At 41.7% G+C, this 22,839-nt stretch overlaps 1 protein-coding gene across 7 annotated transcripts in view; it reads right to left on the bottom strand.

Annotated features, from left to right (window-relative positions):
• The window catches only part of TMEM71 (transmembrane protein 71), a 29,972-nt gene extending 19,112 nt beyond the window's left edge, over positions 1 to 10,860 (bottom strand). For 2 of the 7 annotated variants that reach the window (XM_061438566.1, XM_061438565.1), the window contains exons 1-5: positions 10,445 to 10,860; positions 8,945 to 9,026; positions 7,454 to 7,514; positions 4,768 to 4,980; positions 2,701 to 2,873 (exon numbers count right to left, since the gene is read on the bottom strand). In XM_061438566.1, coding sequence (XP_061294550.1) covers positions 2,701 to 2,873; positions 4,768 to 4,980; positions 7,454 to 7,514; positions 8,945 to 8,990 — 493 coding nt within the window. In that variant the 5' untranslated portion in view covers positions 8,991 to 9,026; positions 10,445 to 10,860. The remainder of the gene's footprint in view (positions 1 to 2,700; positions 2,874 to 4,767; positions 4,981 to 7,453; positions 7,515 to 8,944; positions 9,027 to 10,444) is intronic. The other 5 variants (XM_061438562.1, XM_061438560.1, XR_009740753.1 and 2 more) reach the window with 4 other exon arrangements.
• Positions 10,861 to 22,839: the final 11,979 nt, after the last annotated feature.

Genomic DNA, 22,839 nt, shown 5'->3' with positions numbered 1-22,839 from the left:
GCAATGTCAAAGAATGCTCAAACTACCGCACAATTGCACTCATCTCACACGCTAGTAAAGTAATGCTCACAATTCTCCAAGCCAGGCTTCAGCAATACGTGAACCGTGAACGTCCAGATGTTCAAGCTGGTTTTAGAAAAGGCAGAGGAACCAGAGATCAAATTGCCAACATCCGCTGGATCATAGAAAAAGCAAGAGAGTTCCAGAAAAACATCTATTTCTGCTTTGTTGACTATGCCAAAACCTTTGACTCTGTGGATCACAATAAACTATGGAAAATTCTGAAAGAGATGGGAATACCAGACCACCTGACCTGCCTCTTGAGAAACCTATATGCAGGTCAGGAAGCAACAGTTAGAACTGGACATGGAACAACAGACTGGTTCCAAATAGGAAAAGGAGTACGTCAAGGCTGTATACTGTCATCCTGCTTATTTAACTTGTATGCAGAGTACATCATGAGAAACACTGGGCTGGAAGAAGCACAAGCTAGAATCAAGATTGCCAGGAGAAATATCAATAACCTCAGATATGCAGATGACACCACCATTATGGCAGAAAGTGAAGAGGAACTAAAAAGCCTCTTGATGAAAGTGAAAGAGAGTGAAAAAGTTGGCGTAAAGCTCAACGTTAAGAAAACTAAGATCATGGCATCTGGTCCCATCACTTCATGGGAAATAGTTGGGGAAACAGTGGAAACAGTGTCAGACTTTATTTTTGGGGGGCTCCAAAATCACTGCAGATGGTGACTGAAGCCATGAAATTAAAAGACGCTTACTCCTTGGAAGGAAAGTTATGTCCAACCTAGATAGCATCTTCAAAAGCAGAGACATTACTTTGCCAACAAAGGTCCGTCTAGTCAAGGCTATGGTTTTTCCTGTGGTCATGTATGAATGTGAGAGTTGGACTATGAAGAAAGCTTAGCGCCGAAGAATTGATGCTTTTGAACTGTGGTGTTGGAGAAGACTCCTGAGAGTCCCTTGGGCTGCAAGGAGGTCCAACCAGTCCATCGTAAAGGAGATCAGCCCTGGGTGTTCTTTGGAAGGAATGATGCTAAAGCTGAAACTCCATACTTTGGCCACCTCATGCAAAGAGTTGACTCATTGGAAAAGACCCTGATGCTGTGAGGGATTGGGGGCAGGAGGAGAAGGGGACGACAGAGGATGAGATGGCTGGATGGCATTACCGACTTCACGGACCTGAGTTTGAGTGAACTCTGGGAGTTGATGATGGACAGGGAGGCCTGGTGTGCTGCGATTCATGGAGTCGCAAAGAGTCGGACATGACCAAGTGACTGAACTGAGCTGAACTGAGCCTTCCTCTCACCTTCCCACTGCCCCCATCTAGATCATCACAGGGCAGCGAGCTGAGCCCCTTGTGTAACACAGCAGCTTCCTCCTAGCCATTCCCATTTTCTTCAGTCCATTGCCACTCTTTAATATGCTGTGTAAAATGGTTTTTGTCTGTATTCATTTTCTGAACTGGGTCTTCAGAAAATCATTTTAAGTTTATCTTACTTTTCTTTTTCCCTTTTCTGATTAGTGCTTTCTGGGTCCTATCCAAAAAAAAAATGTGCTTGGTAAAGGTTGTGATGATAGTCTCCTAAGTTTTCTTCAAGAAGATTTATAGACCCTGTTTTTGCAGTTAGGTCTAATATCCACCCCAAATTGGGTTTTGTATATGGTGTGAATTAGTATTAAAAATAGTTGTATGTGTATATAAGTACACATACAAGTACATTTATTATATTTCTTGATTAAATAAAAATATATAACCATAAAAAAGATGTGCTTTGAGTTCCTATCACTATATTTATATATGTATCTACACATACATATTTAGATATATTAATATCATATAATGTGTACTATATAATATGTATACCCATTCCAGTGTTCTTGCCTGGAGAATCCCAGGGACGGGGGAGCCTGATGGGCTGCCGTCTATGGGGTCACACAGAGTCGGACACGACTGAAGTGACTTAGCAGCAGCAGCAGCATATAATATGTATATATTATATATCTAATTATGCATATAGCATAAATTTCGATAGGAGTATGTATATGTGTTACACTATGTATACATATCGGAGAAGGCGATGGCACCCCACTCCAGTACTCTTGCCTGGAAAATCCCATGGGCGGAGGAGCCTGGTAGGCTGCAGTCCATGGGGTCGCTAAGAGTCGGACACGACTGAGCGACTTCACTTTCACTTCTCACTTTCGTGCATTGGAGAAGGAAATGGCAACCCACTCCAGTGTTCTTGCCTGGAGAATCCCAGGGACAGGGGAGCCTGGTGGGCTGCCGTCTGTGGGGTCATACAGAGTTGGACACGACTGAAGCGACTTAGCAGCAGCAGCAGCATGTATACATATCTTATTTTTAAAATGAGGAAATTGAGACTTAGCAAAGTTAAGTAACTAACACAGTGTGCCCAAACTAGGACTTGAATTCTGATTCCAGTAACCTTTGTCTATCCATGTCCTGTACAGAAAAGATCCATTGGAGACATGCAGATATGTTCCAGGTATTATTGGCTTAATAATTTGCATATTTAAATTAGGTTATTTTGCATGAGATGCAGATGAATACATTTGGATCACATGAGTAGTGTGGAGAGGACTTTAGGTGATTATTTAAAAGTTGCTACTGCCCATTTGGAAATGCTACCTCACCATGGAAAAAAGAGGTTCAACTCACCATTTTCTTCGCAGTGGTTTGTTTCCAGCCTCCTGACCCCCTCCAACCAGACATCCTCACTGGGGGAGGAGTCAACATCATCAAAGATACTTCCATGCAGCCAGGATTCAGAGGCACTGAGGTTGAAGAGAGAAGAAAAAGAACGACGGATTCTCCTTTTCTTTCTAAATATTCTGGAGAGAAATGAAAGTAGTAAGGTGAATAACAAGTAGCAGTCAACTCACGGGCAAAGCAGAGAATTCAGTGAAAGCAGACACATGGGACCCGTGTCTGTCGCCCAGGTCCATGAAGCGCATTTCTTTTTTTTCCTCCATTAATTCCAGAGAAGTTTCTTAGATTCCTGTATGTGCCAGGCGTTTGCATCAATGTCAAGGATATTGAGATAAAAGACAAAACCTTGGGTCGAAAGACAAAAGTAATGCAGATATAGCGAACACTTTCATTGACCTCATCCTGTGTTTGGTGTCTTTCTTAGTGATTTATGCCCAGTAACTCACATTATCCTTGGAACAGCCTCACAGGTAGGTACTACTGCTACCCCATATCTCAGATCAGGAAACTGAGGCACAAAGAAGTTAAATAACTTGTCTGAAGTCTTACAGCTAGTAGCTGACACAGCTGGGATGCACACCCAGGCAGTCTGGCTCCATCGTTTCTGCCCTTGGTGAGTGCTGTGTGCACGTGTGTTCTGGCAGTGTCAACTAGGGCTGCTTTGAGAGCACCAGGAGAGGTGTTGCTAATCTGGAGACAAGGAAGGCTTTCTGGGGTAAACAAACAAACAGTCTCATATTGAGTCATGCTAGGAACTGAGGCAGGAAAGGTAAAAAGAGGGCCAATAATAACCTTGACTATTATGTGAAGGAGTTAGAATTTAACATAAAGGGCTCTGAAGTATGGCAAGGAGAAGCAGATGGTGGTGACCTGATTGGGTTTGCATTTCCAAAGATTTTGGTTCTCCATGTGTCCCCACTCCCCACAATCCAACAATCCATCCTCTACCTTATAAGCAGTGTTATCTTGCTAAGGATGAATCTGACAGTTTGTCAAGGGCTCCTGTCAATCTACAGAATAAAGCCCAGATTCCTCAGGCTGGAACGTAACCCCCTCCATCCAGCCCTGCTTCTGGGTTTAGTCTCGTCTCGTGGAGAGCAGTCTTTCCACCGTAAACTGTGTTTCTTCCAAACGACTTGCCATTCCTCACACTGTATCAGGGTCTCTTAGGCCTCCATACCTGTACCCTCTCTCAGGTAGTCCTCTTTTCTACATCCCTCTTAATTAACATCCAATCAACCGTCTTCATCTCAAGGAAGCTCGTTTTAATCTATCCCGCCAAAGAAAATGGGCCTCTCTTCCTTCTCCCCTCCGCTACCCTCCATCCAGGCTTCTATCCCAGCACTTCTATTGCTTCATTACTTTTTAAAAAAAACTAGTTCATTCTTTTAATTGATTTTTTTATTTTTGGTTGTGTGGGGTCTTCATTGCTGTGCGGGCTTTTCTCTAGTTGCTGTGCAAGGGCTTCTCATGGTGGTGGGTTCTCTTGTTTCAGAGCATGGCCTCTAGGGCCCGTAGGCTCAGGAGTTGCAGCTCCCAGGCTCTAAAGCACAGGCTTAATAGTTGTGGCACCTGAACTTAGTTGCATGTGGAATCTCCCGGGATCAGATATCAAACCCATGTCTCCTGCATTGGCAGGCTGATGCTTTACCACTGAGCCACCAGGGAAGCCCATCTTCATTACTTTAAACACCAGCCCCCCCCAAAAAAAAAGGTGTTTTTTTTTTTTTATCACATGTTACAGCATGCAAGATCTTAGTTCCCTGGCCAGAGATCAAACCTGCACCCTCTGCCATGGAAGCGGGGAGTCTTAACCACTGGACCATCAGGGACATCCCAGTTCATAACTTTTGTTCGTTTTCATGAGTCAGCCACCCCTGCTTCTTATGAGCCCGTGTACTTCTATGATCTGGAGCAGAAATAGGCTGCTTATACACAATGTTCAATGAACCAGTGAATGAATAATTGACAGATGGGTTGGAATGCAGATCCTTTGACCTAACCTCCTCTACTTACCTGACTAAGTTCTCCTTGTAGAGAACCCTGGTCTGGGAGGGGCTCAGGGTTATGTTTCCATCTTCGTCGCAGAGAAAACTGTCTTCTGTCCAGATGTAGTAGCCGTTGGTGAGAAGTCTGGGACTTCGTCGACAGGTGAACGGGGAGTCCGTCAGGGGATCTCCGGAGTGGGCCTCAAAGGGACTGTCACCATTGAGGAAATCACAGACAGAGCTACAGGGGGACGATTAAGCCCTTTCAGCCTGTATCCGGTTCATCCAGCCACACACAAACCACACATGTAGTCACCATGAAGGAAAACCACCTCTTTGCCTTCCTGATGACCAACTACTTCTGCACTTCTGATGGTGTCTCTTTTAATCTTCTGAGCTTCATCTCTTCACCTGTGAGACCACTGAACTACAGCACGTTTAGTGCTTCTTCCTGTTTTAAACACTTTGATGAAAACTTAGGGTGAATTGGTTTCTTTGAGATATGATGCCCCCTCCACCCCGTCCTTGACATGGTCCATTTTCTTGGATGTAAGAAATTGCAAAACAGCCTACCTGGGATGCTGGAAGCTCCAAGCATCTTTCACTCCCCACCCTTTATTTGAAGAGCCCTCCAACTGCTACATCCTTACTCTTGTCACTGTAGTAGGGAAATTGCAACTACACAGACCAGACACTAATGAGTTATAGGAGAACATGCAGTCAAAGACATCTTTTGGGGGATTTCTCTGTGGTCCAGTGGTTAAGAATCTGCTTTGCAAAAGAGAAAAAAAAATCTGCCTTGTGAGGCAAGGGGTATGGGTTCCATCCCTGGTTGGGGAACTAAGATCCCACGTGCTACACAGAGCAACTAAGCATGCGTGCTGCAATAGAGAGTCTGACCACCACAAGGAAAGATCTGGCAGCTGCGACTAAGACCTGATGCAGCCAAATAAATACACAAATATTTTTTAAAGAGTTTTTTGTGTGTTTTTTTTTTTTTTTTGGCTTTTGCCAATTTCCCTCAGATCAGCTGCATACGTGATCACACAGTTACCTTCCCTGATCTGCTATCCAGGGAAGTCCTCTACTTGGTCAGGCTCATCTGTAACTGCCTTAGGTTTGAAAAACAATCACATGCCTATATGGTTGAAATGCAACCTTGTGCCTCACCCTTTACTGAAATTCTGAAAAAAATTTTAAGTTTAAAGCTTATTTATGTTATATGTAAGATAGATAACCAAAAATCTGTGTACTATAGTACACAGATAGTGTACTGTGTAATATACTGAGCAATATATATATTGTAATAACCTCTAAGGGAAAAAATCTGAAAAAGAATATATATATATATATATATATTCTGAATATTCACTCTGAATATACACATATCTATATATTCAAAATATATATAACTCAATCACTTTCTTGTACATCTGAAATTATCACAACATTGTAAATCAACTATATGTCAATAAAAAAATTTAAAAACTTAGAAAAATAACTGGTGCCATCAAAGAAAAAAGACTACTCACACTTACATGCACTAAAGTTAGCAAAACACTATTTTAAATGGATGTTATTTATGGAAAACTTACTATGAGCTTGGCCCCTACTTCACACTTTATCTGCTTTTCACAAACCTCCCTAAAAGTTAAAGATTGGTATCTTCATAGTACAGCAGGAAAAAAAAAAAAGAGAGAGAGAGAGATGGAGAATGGTAAATATATCAGGTATTTGACACATCTAGTAAGTGTCAGAGTTAAGATTTTGAATCTGGGTTTATCTGATTCTAAGGCACTCGCTCTTTCCATAAAAGCTGCTTGTTCCTCTGGCTGATTCATTTGATTGTAGCAGGAGGCCCGAAATTTATAAGAGGGGGCGGGTTCTAATATCACTGCATGATTCCTTTATACTACTGGCATGATTCACAAAATGTTAAAGGAAACATCAACTGATGCCTGTGTAAGGAATAAAAGACAGAGAGACCAGGGAAAAAAGAAAAGCAAAGGAAGGAAAAGATAGAGACTTGTTTGCAGAACTTGAACAAAATGGCAGATTCAGCATGTCTTCATGGAACATGAGATTTGGCTGGCTTGTGCTTTGGTATAGACTCTCATGGCTCTTATAAAATAAGGCAGTAAAAGTATATTTAAGAGAATATCAATTTAAGAGAAAAAGTAACAATACATCAGTATTTGGTATGCACCAAACAAGAGCAATTCACATTTGCCCACACACTCCTCTCCCTTCCAATCTCCATTGTTAGGTTAGGCAAGTTTTCAGTTCATATGTGCATGAGACTGGAAATATATTTCCATATCAAAATTGGATGAAAGCTAAAACCAGTATATATACATATTGGTTGCACCACACGGTTTGTGGAATCTTAGTTCCCTGACCAGGGATTGAACCCAAGGCCATGGCAGTGAGAGCACAGTGTCCTAACCACTAAACTGAGAGGGAATTTCCAGTATTTTAAAGTATTTATTTGTTTACTTATTTATTTGGCTGTGCCAAGTCTTAGTTGCCATATGCAGGATTTTTCAGCTGTGGCATATGGTATCTACTTCCCCTACCACGGATGTAACCCGGGCCCCCTGCATTGGGAGCACAGAGTCTTAGCTGCTGGATCACCAAGTCAAGAAAACAACAAAATAATGCATACAGAAAAAAAAATCTGACTGATGTTTCACGAGAGAGGTCCCCTAGAATACCTTGGGAGAATGCATGGGGGAGACAGCTCTACAGCATACTCTTTCTCCGACTGGGAAGAATCTGCATAAGCAAATGAGAGAGAAATACAAATTTATCACACTGCATCAACATGCATGATTGCACACAGTGGAGGGTGTGACTAGCTGATGTCCCAGCCTCGGCAGATTTCAACAGGTGCAACCCTCCAGTGACTCATGACTAACATAACTCGTTCTCAGGACTCTACGGGAGCAAGACCTAATCCAGGGGTTTCTATATTCTGTCTCATCTCTCCTTCAACACTCCTTGAGAGACTCCTTAGTTTGGACGAGGCAGTAATAAACCAGGCTTCCCTTGTGACTCAGCGGTAAAGAATCCACCTGCCAATGCAGGAAACTCAGGGTTCAGTCCCTGGGTTGAGAAGATCCCCTGGAGAAGGAAATGATAACCCACTCCAGTATTCTTGCCTGGAAAATCTCAGGGACAGAGGAGCCTGGGGGGCTACAGGCCATGAGGTTGCAGAGTCAGACATGACTTACCAACTGAACAACAACAAAAATAATAAACCATTAGCATCAAACTGACCCATGAAAAGGAGGAAGAAAACATCTTGTGGGAAGCTGTCGAAAACCCAAATCAATTACCCAATGTGCTGTTTCGTTTAGCTTACTCATTTGAGGAATTCAATCATCTGCCTAGATTCTCTCTCATTAGTGCATCTGAAGGCACTTCTATTACAAAATAACGAGCAGAAGACATTGTTGGAGGAAAAAAATTTCTGTTTTCTAGAAATGATTTTCCAGTGTATGACACCTGTGAATATTCTTAATTTTTTAAAAAGATTGTGCATTCATTCATTCCGGTTTAACCAAAGGGCTGGCAACAGATTTCAGTTGGGAAAAGTTGCAGTTGATTAATATTCTAAATGCTATTGCAGCATTTTATATTGTAGAGAAATGGTGTGAATACTTGTGATAGACAGCCTCAGTGAAACTTGGTTCCATTACTGATAATTAATATCTAAGACAAAGAAAGGAGCTTAGACTTTCAGACTGAGTTGGCTGATTTGAAGGAGAAAACTGTAGGTGTGTGAAGGAGGGTTAGAAGCAGGGTTTGGGGAAAAAACAAATGACAAGAGGAAGGAAGAAATTTGAAACCACTACCGTTTTAACAACGCCCATATTTTCTGTAAGTAGCTATCAAAATCATTCAGTATTTTTTTTATAGACAAACCGTTTTGCATCTTAATAGTAGCTGATAAACAATCTTTCACGTTTATGCACAGGCATCTAAAAAAGTGATTTTTTTTTTCCTACTAAAAGGAAAAATACCACATTTCTCTCAAGGAAAGAAATGAAGTCAAAATCATTGCCAAAGTGAACGCTGGCATTTAAGAAGCACAAGCTACTGACAGATGGTTAATGGTATGAGTATCAGCAAAATCAAAGCAGGGAAATTGCTAAAAGGAATCTAATCGTTCAAAAGATAATTGCGTAGAGCAGTTCTCTTACATTTACTTGCTACTGGTGTTGACATCAGTTGAGATATTTGGTACATCTTGGGACGGCTGCTTGTTCAAACTTCACAGATTTTCTGCACAAGACATTAAAAAAAAGGTGGATTATGTATTAAAAATAGAAAGATGATGCCAAAACAGATGGCATCTACTCATTGCACTAGTCAGATTTGTTTACTGAAAGAATACAGAGATAAATGGAAATGAAGGCAGAGTTGAAGGACCACTGAGTTTGTGTCTGCCTCGATGATTTTATATTTCATTTTCCATTGTCTCACTCAGTGCATCTAAATCATCTTTTTCTGTAAATAAAGATAACATTTTATTTGGGAAAGCAAAACTTACAAAGGTTGACTTGTATTCAAAATAAAATAACGAAAATTAATTATTTGGTCAAGAAATCCGAAAAAAAAAAAAAGATTGGTTTTAGAATTCTCTAAATAGATGTATTTGTATTTTTATCATCCACCACACTTCAACCTCATTATCAAGTTCAAACAATGCTAGAAGATTGGGGACCGTCTTTTGCCTAACACCTCAAACCACTGACAGGTAGCTACAGAGAGGGCTGGTGGTCTTTATCATTACTATCAGCCTGGACATTTCCAAGTAGCATAAGAAGCATTGCACTAAAAATAGTATATTGCTGGGCAGATTTCAAAACTCACCTTTTATGAACATATAATTTACTTTCTCAGTTACAAATTAAACACATATACAAGTGTGTATATTATGTAAACTTTCATCACTTACCACTCATCGCATGGATCTGCTTTCCACTGATCATTCAATTTTGTATACATTATTATCCTAGCAGCAGAGTAAGGTAAGACAAAATTCTTCTCTGATTCATCATCTCTATTCACATTTTTTTCAAATGTGGTAACTACTAATGGATTGTTTCTGTAGCTGTCACACAATTAAAACAAACCCGAATAATTCTATATATTCAAATTGATTCTTTCAATAAACTAGACACAAAACCTGCCAGATAATATAGATCCTGCCTTATAGGGACCTTAAGAGAAATCAGGAGAACTTTCTGCCATCCCCTGAAAGATCTCTAAATCAAAGCATACGCATAGATTTCAATGGTTTGGAATATAAAATAATACTGTTTGCTCTACAATACTGTACAATGTCACTAGTCCTTTCCATTTTTGTTCAGCCCAAGTTACCCTATGTTAATTTCCCCCAATCATCAAGTTCAATTTTAAGCCAACAAGTTGCACAGCAGAAAGTAAGGTCTTACTGCTACATCTTATTAATGGAAATACAACAGGCTACGGTTAGCTAACAGTTAATCAAATCTTAGTAACATTGAAAAAGACTTCCGGTGCAGCTCTAAGACTTTTCAAGAAAACAGACCCTATCTATCAGTTCTACGAAAGCAGCTCCTCTGTCCTATAAAGCAATTTGCCCATGCGTCCGTCCGTCTTCCTTCCAAAGAAAGTTCCCAACCTCTTCTTCTAATTGATAAATGAAAAATAGTTACTGAAATATGATGCTTCCTGTGGTTGAGAGTCAGCAGAGAGATCCAGGACTTAGCAGGTCTTCAGCTGAAAATAATGCCAGCATATCAACAGGTGCAGAAGTCTCTTAAGAAAGAGAAACCCCGTCTTTCCCTCCTCCTAATAGATAGCTGCACACATCTCCCTGTGCAGGCTTTTGCAGGGAACTTTTGTCTTCAGTAGCCACTTGTTCTTTTGGCTGTTTCCGAGAATAGAAGGGCATGTAGTTCTCTGGAAAGCAGCCTACAACTGCTCTTGTTTTCTTTTAAAAACAGCCTGCGTAACCAGAGGCTGAGAGGCACAATGAGGTCACACTTCCTGTGCGACTCACATCAGTGGCGCTCACGCTGAGGAACATGGTGAAGATTAAAGCGGTCTCCTAGACCGGCAGTGGGGGATGAATCAGACCAGCTGGACGCATCACAGGCACACCAGGGATGCTCTTCTGCACCAACTCATCACCCCAGCTGCAAGAAAAAAAGAAAAACTTTCAGAGAAGCAGCACCTCTCACTTATCATCTTCTGGCCATTTTCAGTATGAGTCGTGTGTGGTTGGGAAAACTCCCTGGAGCAGGGCATGGCAACCCACTCCAAGATTCTTGCCTGGAGAATCTCAAGGACAGAGGAGCCTGGTGGGCTACAGCCCATAGGGTTGCAAAGGGTTGGACACAACTGAAGCAACTTAGTATGCATGCATTTAGTGCATTGTAATGCTTTGCCCAAATCGTTATTGGTGACCAGGCATTGATGCTATTCAATTCAGAAGACTATCAAACTCCAGAGCTTGATCTTCTGAAAGTGTCTGCAGTGCCAATATGTTTATCCAACAAAGGTTGGACTTTTCAAGAAACTGTGAGTGGCATTTTAAATTTTATATTTAAATGTTTCTAGAGCTGAAAACTCTTCAGCTATTATAAAACTTCTTATGCTATTGTAAATGAAAGTGTTAGTCACTCAGTCGTGTCTAACTCTCTGCAACTCCATGGACTGTACCCCCCCCACCCCCGCCTCCCAGGCTCCTCTGTCCATGGAATTCTCCAGGCAAGAATACTGGAGTGGGTTGCCATTCCCTTCTCCAGGGGATCTTCCTGGCCCAGGGATGGAACCCAGGTCTCCTGTCCTGCAGGCACATTCTCTACCATTGGAACTACCAGGGAAACACCAGATGCTATTGTAGGGTCTCTACAAAGCCTGCAGTTGTCGGTGATAAAAGAAATAGAACTTCCATCAATACTGAGTTGCATAGGGTAATGGAGAGTCACCCAGACAGACATATAAACTCTGTCTGCCACACTAGCTGTGCCCCCAGTTTATGACTTAACCTCTGAGTTGTAACTTTCTCATTACGTTTATAAATGTAATAATATGCATGTTACTGGATGGCCTGGAACATTAAATGAGGTTTAAAAAAATGAGACTTAAGTGAGTCCTCAGCTCGTATGTCCAAGATGGATTCCTTGTTTGTTTTCTGTAAATCAGCTTCCCTTCTGAGGCACCAGTCACCAGGCTGCAGAAAAGTTAATCTCATTCTTTCTTGGGGGTTTCCTTTCCCCCTGAGGTTATGCCAAAGGCAGAGTCTTCTGTAGAACACCCCCAGGCAGGAAAAGCTATTAGGAGGCAAGTCCATCTAGTCCGTGGTCAGCAGCTTTCAAAGCTGTCCCCTAAGAATCCTTTGCAAAATCCCCTCCCCTTCAGTGGGGGCCGAGACGAATAATTTGCCTCTTCTAAATAGAACAAGACAAAACTGATGGGTTGCCACTACTGTGCTTGGGTTACAAAAGTTGGAGGCATCTGTCTTACCACTTTGTCTTACACACTTGGATGGAGCAAGCTGTCATGTTGGAGAAGGATCTGAAAGTTGTCTCAAAAGCTGTCCTGAATCCATGAGCCAAGAATGCAGCCAACAACCAGGTCAGTGAGCTTTATAAAAGTGGAATGGTGGTTGCCTGAGACTGGGAGGAGGAGAAAACAGGGGAGTGTTGGTCAAAAGATGCAAAGTTTATGCAAAGATAAATAAGTCCTAGAGATCTACTGAACAGCATAATATCTACAATTAACAATACTACATTGCATACTTAAAAACTTGCTAAGAAGGCAGATCTTATGTTAAGTGACCTATCACAGATAGTAGATAAATAGAGCAGGAGGAAATTTTTGAAGGTGATGGATATATATTTATTGGCATTGATTTTAGTGGTGGTTTCGTGGGTGTATATTTATCTCTAAACTTAGATTGTGTACATTAAATATGTTCAGCTTTTTCTATGTCAATCATGCCTCAGTATGGTTGTAAAGTAATTTTTTTAAAGTAGTTTTAAAAAAAGCTTCTGGAAAATATAAGTTTTCAAAATAGAAATCATTATAAATTCTTTAAGCAATAATGGGCTTTGAAACTACTCAAAAAACACCTGTTCTCATCATTTATGAAAATAATATTCCTTGGAAACCTTTTGGTCACATAACATTTCATAAAACTTGGTCCTAAGTCTGTGTCTCAGAAACTTTAATGTACTGTGAATCACTTGGGGATTTTGTAGAAGTGAGTAGGTCTAAAGTAGCAATAGAGATTCTGTATTTGTAAGCAGTTCCTGGGCTTCCCTGGTGGTTCAGACAGTGAAGAACCTGCTTGCAATGTGGGAGACCTGGGTTTGATCCCTGGGTTGGGAAGATGCCCTGGAGAAGGGCATGGCAGCCCACTCCAGTATTCTTGCCTAGAGAATCACCACTGACAAAAGAGCTTCACAGGCTACTGTTCATGGGGTTGCGAAGAGTCAGACATGACTGAGTGACCAAGCACACACACACACACAACCAGCTCCTGGGAAAACACTGTAGTTCATACACTGTTTTTTGGTGAGCAGGATGCTAGTGAGTACACTTTGGGAAATGCTAAGAGTACTTGGTGCATGTCATGAATTAAATTTAAAATACTATAAGCAATAAATAAACATGCCTGCATGCTTGCTTAACTCCTTCAAGTACTCATGATTTCCCTTCCTACCTAAGCCTCACCCGCCTCTGGATTTCTGTGTCTCATTGAATGGCATCACCTTCCATTCAACTGCTCAGGTCAGGGGACTAGGAGCAGTCAACAGTATTCCCTCTGTAGCCCTTGAATGAGACTCTCTCCATCTCCACTGTCAGTTCTGGCGCTCCAGAGGCCACCTTCTCTCATCTGGACTTCAGTACCAACTTTCTGTCATCTGCCTCTTCCGAACACATCCCCCAAATCCGGGTCCCCAACCTTTGGGATGCAATGCCTGATGATCTGAGGCTGGAGCTGATGTTATAACAATAGAAATGAAGTGCACAATAAATAGAATGTGCTGGAATCATCTGGAAAACACCCCCCACCCCACTGTTACATGTGGAAAAATTTTCTTCCACAAAACCAGTCCCTGGTGCCAAAAAGGTTGGGGACTGCTGCTCTAAGCCACAGCCAGAATGATCTCTGCAATGTAAATATCTGATTACGTTGTTCCTCTGATTAAATACTTCAGTGGTTTGTCATTACTCCTCTCTCAGATCAAGTTCAAAGTCCCTTCCAGTATCTACAAGGCCCTGGGAGATCCAGTACTGCCTATTTTCCAGCCTCTCTTTCCCTCACCACACCCCATCTTTCTAGAATTCAATCATGGTGGCTTTTTGTTTTTTCAGGTTCTCCAGCTTAGTTCCCGAGAAGGCAATGGCACCCCACTCCGGTACTCTTGCCTGGAAAATCCCATGGATGGAGGAGCCTGGTAGGCTGCAGTCCATGGGGTAGCTAAGAGTCCGACACGACTGCACAACTTCACTTTCACTTTTCACTTTCATGCATTGGAGAAGGAAATGGCAACCCACTCCAGTGTTCTTGCCTGGAGAATCCCAGGGACGGGGGAGCCTGGTGGGCTGCCATCTCTCGGGTCGAACAGAGTTGGACGCAACTGAAACGACTTAGCAGCAGCAGCAGCTTAGTTCCACCTCAAACTCTTTGAACACGCTATTTCCTTTGCCCCTGGCCATCTCCTTCCCCAGCCACTGTCTCTCCTACTCATCTTTTAGATGCAAATAGTTCTTTCTTCAGAGCAGAGCTATAGCTTTCCAGGTGGCACAGTGGTAGAGAATCCACCTACCAATGCAGGAGACACAAGAGATGCGGTTTGATCCCTGGGCTGGGAATATCACCTGGAGTAGGAAATGGCAACCCACTCCAGTACTCTTGCCTGGAGAATCCCTGTTCAGAAGAGCATGGTGGGTTATAGTCCATGGGGTCTCAAAGAGTTGGACACAGTGGAGCAACAGAGCATACATAGTAAAAGTCAAAGCCCAAATCTTAGTGGCTTGTAGTAATTATCACATATTGTCCCACATAGTGCCTTTATGTGTCAATATGGTTAAACTGACCGTATGTCTCAGAGTTCTTTCTCTGTATGTCCCTAGCTAGGATGGGCCAGAATTGCAATTAGTACAAGAGTTGGAAGGTGGGTATTCAGCAGGATCCATGGTATTCCTTGGAAGGTCCATGTGGCTCAGGCCTCATTGTTGCTCATGCAAAATTTCACAGACCTACCTACTGGCTCACTGCATGCACTGGACCCATAGCTCTGATCCCTGACGGATGGTTTCCTTCAGCTTCCCAAATCCTGGTCCAGGAGTGAGAGTGGCTCTATAGCAGGGCAATCATGGCAATAAAGTTAGAGGCTTAGAGACGGGAAGAGGCCAACGTGGGTTTCAGTGATAGATGGAGTCATGTTCCAGCTGGTTCTCCAGGGATTCCAGTGGTCCCCACTCACCCTACTTCCTGGCAACTGTTTGATCCTGACCAATCTTCTTATAACTTCTGGTTCAGCATCCCTGCAACAAAAAAAATAAACTGAAACTTTTTTACTAGTGTCTGAAATTGTTCCCTTCTCCGTCAAAAACCTAACGCAAAGAAACTGTATAAACAGAGCATGTATACCTAACATAATCTCAGATTGTCTGGACCACACTCTTGGTTCACAACCTGGCCCCCATACACAGAAAGCAAGGACACACCAAAGAAGGAGACAGAGAACTCCAGACTGGTAGTTGGCAGGCTGAAAAACCATGGAACCTACTTCAAAGACTTGTCCTGAGCACCACAAGATGAGTAGATCTCTGTACCCACCCGACCGAATCTCCAAAGTTTACATAGATGTTTTAACCTGATTTAGTCATGTATTCAGTCCAAGTTGTCCCAATAACAACTTACTCTCTCAAAGCTGCATCACTGAAAGTGACTCGCTTGGCAGAAACAGTGGGCAGAACAAATATTCCAAAGACAGAGGGTGGGGGTTTGGGGGTAGGAAGGGTGAGTAACCTTCCACTGGCTGGATCCAGCCCACAGGTCACCCTTTGGTCACATTCTGTCCATGACCTCCTCCAATAACCACACATTTCCTTGTAGCATCTTTATAAGCAAACGGTAAGGAGCCCAATTTTTCTTCCTATTGTGTGGATGATCGATCACACATGTTTACACTGTTTATTTCAGTAACTCACATCTTTCTACCAGCCAACTGTTGTGATTAGTGGTAAACAAGGGCAACAGATTTTTTTTTTCAATGTATTTAAGTACCTTGCATTTTCACAGACTTTGTATTGTCACCAAAAGAAAATTCTCTTCTAAAAGCAAGTCTCTTAAATAGTAATAATAATCATATCTGCAAAAATAACATAAAATTGTCTAAGAGTCAATGCTTATTCAAAAAAATCATACTTTCCATCATTCCTGATGATTCTGCCTCTTAGCTTGAATCTGACCAACATGTCTTGCCCTATATTGGCTGCAAGTTGGCTGTAGTTCTGCCCCTCAGGCCTTTATTCCAGGAACCAGGCTGGTGGATCAGCCCCTGGGGCTGGGGTGGGGAGGACATGTCTTGAGTTGGCACTTGAAATTTCCACTTGTATTTTATTGGTCAAAGCAGATCATGCAGTCAGCCTCAGTGTCAGTGGGGCAAGTGCACGTCTCCAGGGAAAGCACTGCAAGTCACAAGGCAATGAATGGGGATTGGAGTAGATGTATGTAGGGAAGAAAGGGAATAGCTTGAAATGATTATGTAATTTATAGCCCTCCATCTCGGTCACAAATATTTACCTCCTCTCTAACTTTCAAAAATGCTAAGAGGATGTATCTCCACAGAGAACACCCCCAAATCCCATTCAATCATGACCACAGATTTCAAGTCTAGAATCTTCTAATATTTCTATATTGGTTCCTTTTTATATGGAGATTTCTGAACCATCTTGCCCCCTATGCCCAACATTCAATACTTGAAGAAGGACAGGATATTTTCCCCCCTAAACCTTCCCCTTTAGAAAGGGGATTAATGGCAGACACACAGCAATGGCTGTTCCATAGAAATTCTATAACTGAATAGTCAAGACACTGCAAGAGCCCTACACCCAGCAAATGGAAGATGCTCCTGATAAGACCCTAATTCTACTCCTGAGGTGTGGCAACCCAGGCAATTATTTGTGGCTCTTGGTTTCACCCTCTGGAAAGTAAGTCATTCCTTTTCCTTACTCTCCTTGACCACCTCTGAAGATGAGGGGACATACCTTCTTTGGGAACAGAGCAACTTTCTCAGTCCACTTTCTGTTCCTAGGAGTAGGAAAGTGGGAGAAGTCCTCTGAAATCTTGAATTGTTATAATGTCTTTGATACCAAGCCAGTACCTCTTTGGCTGTGCATTCTGTCAAAAACATAGTCAACCATTTTAAAAAATGTATTTATTTTTGGCTGTGCTGGGTCTTCATTGCAGCTTGGGCTTTTCTCTAGTTGCAACAAGTGGGGGCTGCTTTCTAGTTGCTGTGAGTGGGCTTCTCGTTGGGTGCCTGCTCTTGTCGCAGAGCACAGGGCTCGAGGGCACTCAGGCTTCAGTAGTTGTGCTCCTGGGCTCTCGAGTGCAGGCTCAGTAGTCGTGGTGCGTGGCTGAGTTTCCCCACAACATGTGGACTCTTCCCGGACCAGGGATCGAATTCACATACCCTGCATTGGCAGGCAAATTCTTAACCACTGAACCATCAGGGAAGTCCTACATCAGATTTTCTTAAAACTGATGTTCTCAAACTGCCTTTGTTACTAATGCGTCTTTTTAAAATTTACATAATACTTCTTGCAGTTCTAATTGTCATGGGAGTACTTTTTAAAGGGAGAGTTGGAGAGAGACAAGAAGCAGACTGAGAAACTGGGGGATGGGGAGTTTGTCGAGGAGGAAGATAGAGAGAGACTGATTCGTTAGTGAAAGGCCTGTAATAAAGTCTTAATAAAAGCTTGCATTCTTGGCAGCGAGAACAGTGCCTTACTCATCTCCATGATCTCCAGCAGCAAATAGAGGACTTGAAGCAAAGTGAGTCTTCAGAAAATGTGTGTTTTCATAGAATCACAGAGAGGGAACTAGAGAACCCCCAGAGATGACAGTGATCAGATATAAGGGTCCGCATGAAAGGTGAGAAAGGAACATTTGGAAACATCTGGCATTTGTGTATCAATTTTCATTTGGAAAACATATAAGGCTGCTTCCTTCTAATTTAATCCTCATTACAACTGCCTGAAGTAGACTTAAGATTCTCATGCACCTGTGAGGAAAGGAAAATCAGAGAAGTGTCTAGACCCCAGCCACTCTGGTAACAGCGTCAGGTCTAACATACAATTTGTGGTATTCTTAATCTCTGCTTTTCATACGCTTTCTTATTTTAAGTTGCCATTAAAAGACAACAGCAAGAAATACATTCATGGATTGATTTCCTTCAAATATATAGTCTCCTATGATCTTCATGGTACTCATAGTTCTCAAAAATAGATACATAAAAAGGAAAGCACATAAAGGAAATCAAAGGATGTTTACCTTTTTCTTGGGGACACTGACTCTGTTGAATGTTTTGCACACTGCAAAAGAGGAAGTAATCTAATACCTGACCACAAGGTTGGATTGCCTCAGTGCTTTTTCTCTAAGACAAAACTATGGACTGTGGCAACACATGTCCTAACAAGTTCTCTGCCCTGGTCCAGCCCTCTCCCATCCCCCACAGGTAGAACTCTCTTTCATCTGAGTGTCTGGACAATTACCTTGGAGATATTGATATTGTTTTCTGGTCCTGACCAACAGGACAGATACTTAGTCAAATTGCAAGTGACCAGTTAGAGCACATATTTTGACCCTGAATATGCCTTCACGCTGTATCAAGATGACCTGTTAGTGTGTTGGTCTACTGGACTACACTGTTAACGCCTTTGATCAAGGATTAAGCTTATTCATCCTCATGCTTCTTGGGCCTAGCGCTGAACTTGGCACATTGCCAATGGTCAACAACAGCTGTGGAAGAACTGGAAGTAGCATGCTGTTTTTGATTTGTCAGAGTTTGAATCAAAACTAGAAAGAGTATGCATCAACAGACGAGTGGATAAAGATGATGTGGTATATGGGGAACGGAATATAATGGAATACCCACTCAGCCATAAAGAAAGGATGAAAATTTTGCCATCTGCAGCAACACGGATGGACTTGGCATGATGCTAAGTGAAACAAGTTAGACAGAAAGACAAATACTGTATGAGATCACTTATATGTGGAATCCAAAAAATACAAGAGACTAGTGAACAATAACAACAAAGCAGACTACTCACAGATGTAGAGAACAAGTTAGTGGCTGTAAACTGTTGTTTGGAGTTAGAATCAGTATAAGTCAGTGGCGATGAATATCAGTTGTTTTTGTCGTCCGTTTCCCTTCTTCTTTCCAGTAACAGCACCTCTATTTTCTTTTAAGGACCTGCTTATCCCCATCTCTCAGTCCTTGGGGTTGGGGCTGGGCTCCATTCCCACTGGCTTGGTTGGGGACTGGACCCAGGTTCATGACAAAGCAGTGTAAGTCATTTCCAAGGCCACTACATTTGGCTCAGAATTGGGCACTTGATTCAATTTAGACCAATGAGAGAATGATGTCCAGGACACATTTGTATGTTCTTTAAGATGTTTCAGTGACAAGTCGGAAGCTGTTGGGGACCTGGAGGATGCGGATCCCAAGAATCAAGCTAATCCATAGGAAGCAGAGTGCAAGGTATTATCATTTGATCCCTAATTCAAACCACCCCAGAAGGCAAAATATCCCGTCTCCCTTTTTAATTCCACAAACAGAAATTCCATTTATGCTTAGGTCTGTTTGTATTGAATTTCTGTCTCATGCAACCACAAGACCCTTAACATACTGCAGGTATGAAACTTCCATGTACATAAGAATCATTTAGGAAGGCTTTTAAAATGCAGATTTTCAGTCTCTATTGCCAAGATACAGGTTAGGGCCCATGAACCTGCATTTTAACAAACAGCCTGAGTGGATCTAATGCCAGTGACTGATGGACCAATACTAGAGAAACACAGAGTGCATGAAAGTGAAACAGTAAACAGCAATAATCAGAATCAGAGGAACTTCAAAGTATTAGCACGTGCATGCACGGCAAGTCACTTCAGTCACGTCAGACTCTGCGACTCCATCGACTGTAGCCCGCCAGGCTCCTCTGTCCATGGGATTCTCCAGGCAGGAATAGTGGGGTGAGTTGCCATGCTCTCCTCCAGGGGATCTTCCCGACCCAGGGACTGAACCCACAGCTCTTATGTCTCCGGCATTGGCTGGCAGGTTCTTTACCACTAGCGCCACCTGGGAAGCCCATTGACATCGTACCTGGAAGTAAGGAGCTCATCCTCATTTAGTTATCAAAAATGGGAAAATTCATCAGGGAATCAGGAGTTGATTTCATATTCAATTCTTTTCCATTTAGGAAATCTCTGATTTCTCTCCTTCTTTTCCCCCTGCTTTACGTAGCACGATCATATGTCTCAGTTTGTCCAGGACTGCCCAGATATCCACCTGTTGTTCTGGTATAATTATTAATCACACTTCTTCCCATTCTTAAAATTGCCCCTGGTTTGGATGATAAATTTTATGGTCACTCCATTGCTTCAGGGCAATCTACACAAGTTCTTTGTCATTCAGGCCGCTTACTGTGTTTTTCCAAGTTTTTTTCTGAGCCAAACTTTTATTTTTTTCTATTTTATGACCTTTACTAGCAGAGACTGAAATCATTAATTACTGCCAAGTCTAAAATCCTCAAAAATCTCAGGAACCCAGGTAGCTTTGGAATAGCATATAAACTTCGAGTAATATAAATAAAGTTGTCTAGAATGTCTCATCGTTCTCAGGGCTGACTCACTCTAGGAAAGCAGCTTATGAACCCAGAATCCCAATGGGAAATGCATTAGGAATGTGAGTAGAACTCCGTGTGTGAATATACAGGAGAGATATCGGTCTGGCAGGTTCATACTGGGTCTAGGGGCCAAACTGCCAGAGATTAATTCAGAAACAACTATCACTTCTGGTCAATTGATTAAAGGATACAGTGCTAGAGAGACAAGAGAACCAAATTCTTTGGCAGGTGAAGAATGTGACATTAATGCCATTTTCAAAGATTTGTAAGTGGAATAGATAATGTGCAAAGGATGTTTCCTTCAGTAGGTTAAGTTTCTACCAGTCTATTTTTTAAAAATTTAAATTGCTTCAATTTTCTTCACTGATGCTAATTATACATATTAAAGCAATACACACAAAATAGCTTTCTTGTGTTTTATATGTAATTAAGGAATACCTGGTGTTTAGTAATGACTTCTTCTCTTAAGTTAGGTATAGACAGTTCTTGACTATTCCAGGAGATGTTATGGTTCCATATGCATATTTTTAATGTTGGAGGAATTTAGTTCAGTGATTTCTATCTAAAGACCCTTGTTTCAAGATAATTTGCCCACTGCTTGTTTGGTTCCACTCAAACACAGCTGTAAATTCTTTCTATCTAAATTTGGAGATGAAGTGACTGATGGCTAACATTTACCATCTGGATGAGGGGTGTGTTGGGTGGGAGAGAACAGAGAGGACAGGGCGATGCATAGCTTCACTGTATAGCTGGGGAGTCAGCTCTAGACTTTTCTATATCTCGCATCCCTTTCGGTTCTGACCTTTGACTTTCTAGAGTCAAAAGCAGCAATGATAGCCTATATGAGCTTTCTATCAATCTTATAGGACTTAATGTCCCCTTTTTAGAGCTAATACTATGTTAAGACCCACTGTACTTCTCTGAAATTAAATCCATAAATAAAAATAATCAAACTCCACATAGAAAAACTCCACATTGATTTTTTGCAAAAAAAATCAGTACAATGTCATATGATAAATTAAAAATACATTATTTATGAAAATAACTCAATAAAAATAATATACATCTCAGTACACAGGTGTTCAGCCTCGACTCACAGAGCCACAATAAAGTGGTCAAGTGCCAGCGTAGAAATTTAGGTTTATCCTGAATGTAACAGCTGTAAAATGCAGAGTGACAGGTGTGTTCTATCAGTGCTTCAGCTACTATGAGTGGCCCTGCCACTGGCGACACGATTTTAAAGGTGCAGTAAACTCTTGGTAATATACAAAGAGGAGAGCCTTCTGTCATGTTACACAGTGGTTTCAGTCCTTGAAAATGGAGTGTATATTAAAACCTTGCAAAAATATTGCGTGCTTACAAGACTGAGTTCTATGCTGTGAAAATGGTGAACAGTTTCTTTTTTTTAATTAAAAAAAATTTTTTTACCTGTATGAATGTTTGGAGGAGCATTCAAAAGTCATGTATGACCAATGGAAATTCTTCAAGGTATGGGAGTAACTTATGCATTCCTGGAGGTTGGTTGCTCTCCCCACTAAGGTGGGGTCCCTCTCCACTCAGTTTCCACAGTGCCTTACCCCAGTCATGTGACAACTAAAATTACACACACTCACATTCCGCACCCCCGAAAGCCCCCTGCCAATCCAGCCCTGTCCATTTCTACGGAGCCCTTTAAAGGAAGGTATTGACTCCATTGAGAAGACTCACCCATGCAATCCACTCAAGCCAGGAATCATTTATGTTAGACCTAGTTTCCATTTATTTTCTTTCAAATTACATTATTGGAGGGATCTCTTGCTAAATTCCAATTAAAAAGGAAGAATCATCTGTTCAGGGTAGATTGGTAGATTGTCAGCCAACTGTGGAGATTGGATAGAATCTCTGCTATCCTTCATGTATGTATTCTATTTAAATTACAACCTCAACTTTTCAGTGATGTAAAACAACAACTATACATATTTTTTCTCACCTACTGGTTTGTGGGTCAATAGGGATTTTGCCAGGGTTCAGTTAGTTAGCTCTGGACTGAAATCAGAAATGTGATTACTGGTATTTCCAGTGCTGCTGGAAATTTTTTTTTTTTCTCATTTTGAGCATCACTAGCAGTTTCTGATACAGAGTTCTCAGTGAGAGAGGCTAATTGGTATAGCTGAGAACAGAACTTTAGCTGCAAGGG

The sequence above is a fragment of the Bos javanicus genome, chromosome 14, assembly GCF_032452875.1.
Source record: "Bos javanicus breed banteng chromosome 14, ARS-OSU_banteng_1.0, whole genome shotgun sequence".
Classification (NCBI taxonomy): domain Eukaryota; kingdom Metazoa; phylum Chordata; class Mammalia; order Artiodactyla; family Bovidae; genus Bos; species Bos javanicus.
This window is presented reverse-complemented; position numbering and strand designations above follow the sequence as displayed.